Here is a 4,030-nt window from a genome sequence, read left to right as displayed (position 1 = left end):
TATATATATATATATACCCTATTAATAGGTATGTATCACACCGCGTAGTCTTGTTCTATGCGTTCCCGCCCTGTACGTGTGAAGGGTCACGTGGTGTGATCGTGGTAGTTGGAAGATGGAGGAACAAGAAGTGGACGAATAAACTATGTGTGTTATCTTTCACTCTGAGTTATGTTTATACTGGCTGACAAGTGGATCGTCTGAACAGTGAGTCATTAATGATTATATTTGTTGGTGGTGTGTGGTAGCAGGAGCACATCAAATATGTGATTCTGGTGGTAATAGTTAAGTACTTTCCGAATTGCATACATTTCATGGTAAAATGGTTTTTTATTTTTTTAAATATTCAGAACGCAACTAAGCCTTTAGATTTTTTTACAGAGCAAAATGATTTGCAAACTTTTAACATTTGTACTCGTGGTTATTAAATCGCGCCAATTCACCAAGGCATCATACCGATAATCTACACATTTCTATATAAGCTGAATAGTGTTACTACATATACTCGATTTTACATTGCAATGTCTGCCAACACGTGCAACAATTAGAACATAGATCTACTAAGTATTGATAATATCTTTTGGGTTATCGCATATCTCCGATCCTACATGGGCTTCCTCGGTTAACACGCTTAGTGTCGCCTACGTTGTGTCGGTCTAGCGTGTGCCCCGACAAATTCTATGAGACTCGGAGGCAGCCTGTTCTCGTATGCAACGCTGTGTCTGATGATAACGCGCGCGCAGTGACACTTTAGCGAATGATACTGCGCTCTCATTCTGCGGTGTATCACGTCGCTCAACTCCCCGTTGCCGTGGAAACTCGTCCGGCACCAGAGTTTGTACGGAGTCTCTCCCCGTGCGTTCACCACGTCGACGTGTGCGCCGTGGTTGAACACCAGCGCGTGCACTATCTGCAAGCACCCTTCCCTCTCTCGCGCGTAAACATCGTCTTTCCATGCAAGCATCATCCTACAGAAGCTGTGCAGCGGGGTGTCGCCCTCACTGTCGCGCGTGTTAACCTGTAGAAGTACGCCGGCGGACTCGCACGTCTGTAGGAGAGCTGAAGCCGCTTGTACCACCGACTCCGCTTGTTCTGCTCGCCAGCTCTCTCTGGAGATTCTCACCTCCACCTCGCTGCCTATTATAGCGAGCGGCGTCCTCTTGTTACGATCGACGAGGTTCGGGTCAGCTCCGTGTTTCAAGAGGTGAGTAATAATCTGTGTGAACGAAAGAATCGAAAATCGTTAACAACCCGATTTTACGTTCGTTCCTTAAAGAACAAGTTTCTTCGAGCATACTACATTTATTACTGTTGTCGATTACTAACTATTACTATTATTAAATTATTAACTATTAACCGATTACTATTACTGATTACCTTCATTATCTAGATAAAAATACATTGGAACATCGCAAAAATTGTCTCCGTCGTTCACAACGTACGCCCGCATTTTTCATCAGTCCCGAGTAGATTGCAGGAGTAGTGTAATGCGGTAAAACTATTTAACACATATATTATTAACTATTAACCGATTACTATTACTGATTACCTTTACCATCTATAAGAAAATACATTAGGACATTGCTAAAATTCGGTCTCAATCATTCGCAACGTACGCCCGTAGTTTTACCTCGGTTTGAAGTCGAACACAGGAGAGGTGTAACGCGGTGAAACTCCCCCTTTCTTCCGTCTCGGCGACGTTTGGATCTGCGCCGGCTTCTAGTAGCATACGCATGATGTCCAGCTCGCCAAAGCGAACCGCGATGAGCAGGGAGGTCCGTCCGTACGAGTCCGCGGCGTTTGGAACCGCACCGGCCTCCAGTAGCAGGCGCATGATGTCCAGCAGGCCAAAGCAAGCCGCGTAGTTCAGGGAGGTGTCTCCGTACGAGTCCGCGGCGTTGGGGTTGGCGCCGTGTGAGAGCAGCATCCGTACCATCGCCTTCTTGCCCACCCACGCCGCCCTCACCAGCGGAGTCTCTCCGCTCATCTTCTGGGCGACGTTGGGGTCGGCACCGGCCTCCAGTAGCAGGCGCATGATGTCCAGCCGGCCAGAGCGCGCCGCGTCGTACAGGGAGGTCTGTCCGTGGGAGTCCGTGGCGTTGGGGTTGGCGCCGTGTGAGAGCAGTATCCGCACCGCCGCCTTCTTGCCCTCCCTCACCGCATTCATCATGGCGACGTTGGCGTCGGCGCCGGCCTCCAGTAGCAGGCGCACGATGTCCAGCTGGCCAGAGCAAGCCGCGTAGTACAGGGAGGTCCGTCCGTGCGAGTCCGCGGCGTTGGGGTCGGCACCAGCCTCCAGTAGCAGGCGCATGATGTCCAGCTGGCCAGAGCAAGCCGCGTAGTACAGGGAGGTCCGTCCGTGCGAGTCCGCGGCGTTGGGGTCGGCGCCGTGTGAGAGCAGCATCCGCACCACCGCCTCCTCGCCCTTACTCACCGCCAATATCAGGGCCGTCATCCCGCTCTTCGCCATGGCGACGTTGGGGTCGGCGCCGGCCTCCAGTAGCAGGCGCACGATGTCCAGCTGGCCAGAGCAAGCCGGCGACAGGACCCGCGCATTCCCACCGGCCACGGCTGCGTGCAGCATCGTTCCGTCGCCACGGTAACGCGCGCGGAGGTCCGCTCCATTGTCTAGCAGCGTGGCTGCAACATCCGTACTGGCTGTTTCGCAGGCGAGCATGAGCGGCGTTCGCCCGCGCTCATCCTCCTCTTGCAGGGGCGAGTCATGCAGCAGCAGCTGTTTCACAATCTCCATCTTCTCTTCCGTCCTGTCCCGCGAAAGTGCGCAGGCGACGTAGAGAAGCGTCTCCATGCGTACGTTCACGCACGATGTTTTCGCTCCACCTCGCAGAAGTTCTAACACTTTCTCAACGTCCCCACGTGAACAGGCAGCATGCAGGTCTGACATTCTTCTCCCAACTGTAGGCACGCACTGTGCGTCTTTCTGTTGCGCGAGGGTCCAGTGCAGTTCACTTACCTAAAATGCACACTGATGTTCACGAAGGCATGTAGAGTTGATTGCGATGTTAATATAGTGCATGGCAAATCGAAATCAGCTTTGTTCTCCACGTATTCACATTTTCTGTAAATGCGGGCTTATGTCGGGCTTGCGAGCCGACTCGACTGGAAGCAACTGGATTTCGAGCAACTGGAAGCGATCGGCAGCGACTAGTTGCATCCAGTTGCCCACTGTTTTATTCCGAGCAACTAGTGGCGGCCAGTAGCAGGCAGTTGCGTCGCATTCGACCGACCTAAGCACTGCAGTCGCAGTGAATTGCAGCCAGTTGCTTCCAGTCGAGTCGGCTCGCAAGCCCGACATATAAGCCCGCCTTAATGCAGTGTCCAACAGATCGCTGAAAAAGGTTATTTTCCTAATACTAAAGTAATAGCACAAAAGCTGAAGTCCAAGGCCAGGAAGCAATTCAGAAAGGGGACAAATAAAGTGATTAAGCCTTGAGGATTGCGAAAGCATGGACACATCCACTTAAATATGCCTGGAGACCACCGCTTCCCATTGCTCCACCCGCTTTGCCAAGTGCAACGCGCAATTTGGTAGTTAAACCTGCGCTGAAGCGTAAATGTGGTAAGACAAAAATTAACCAGTGCAGTCCTGAACTGTTTTGAACAGAATAGTGGAATAGGAGAAAGTGTAGAAAACAACTTGGTTAAAGAACTAGCAAGAAGTGGTGTATCCATATGGAATCTAATTCTGAGATATTATTCATTTAGTATAGGTGCTAGGATCTAACATCAAGTGAGACAGGACAGTGCAGTACGTGGATGGGTAAAGGTGTTTAGTTGGTGTAGGGACACCAGTTACACGTGCCAGCTAGTTACCACCTGAAACTTATTTTAATTTATGTATTTAGACGCTGAAGCCTGCATAGCTAGATAAGTCTATGCTGCAAGTTAAAATGATAATTAAACAAGTGCCACAGAGCGACAGCGCTCAACTGACGTGTACTGTAGCCGGGTATTCTTCCGAGAAACTCACTGGCAACCGAACAACCGAATCAAGTGCGCCCTCCTGCCA

The 4,030-nt window shown here is 50.6% G+C and overlaps 1 protein-coding gene across 1 annotated transcript; it reads right to left on the bottom strand.

Annotated features, from left to right (window-relative positions):
- Positions 1-486: 486 nt before the first annotated feature.
- LOC106806155 (ankyrin repeat domain-containing protein 50-like) lies at positions 487-2,332 on the bottom strand (the record flags this gene model as incomplete). The annotated part of the gene is made up of 3 exons (XM_014808020.1): positions 487-1,216; positions 1,631-2,176; positions 2,276-2,332. Coding segments are annotated over 3 exons (1,188 nt in total), but the record flags the coding sequence as incomplete, so codon positions are not given.
- Positions 2,333-4,030: the final 1,698 nt, after the last annotated feature.

The sequence above is a fragment of the Priapulus caudatus genome, unplaced genomic scaffold (genome assembly GCF_000485595.1).
Source record: "Priapulus caudatus unplaced genomic scaffold, Priapulus_caudatus-5.0.1 Scaffold8, whole genome shotgun sequence".
Classification (NCBI taxonomy): Eukaryota; Metazoa; Priapulida; class Priapulimorpha; order Priapulimorphida; family Priapulidae; genus Priapulus; species Priapulus caudatus.
This window is presented reverse-complemented; position numbering and strand designations above follow the sequence as displayed.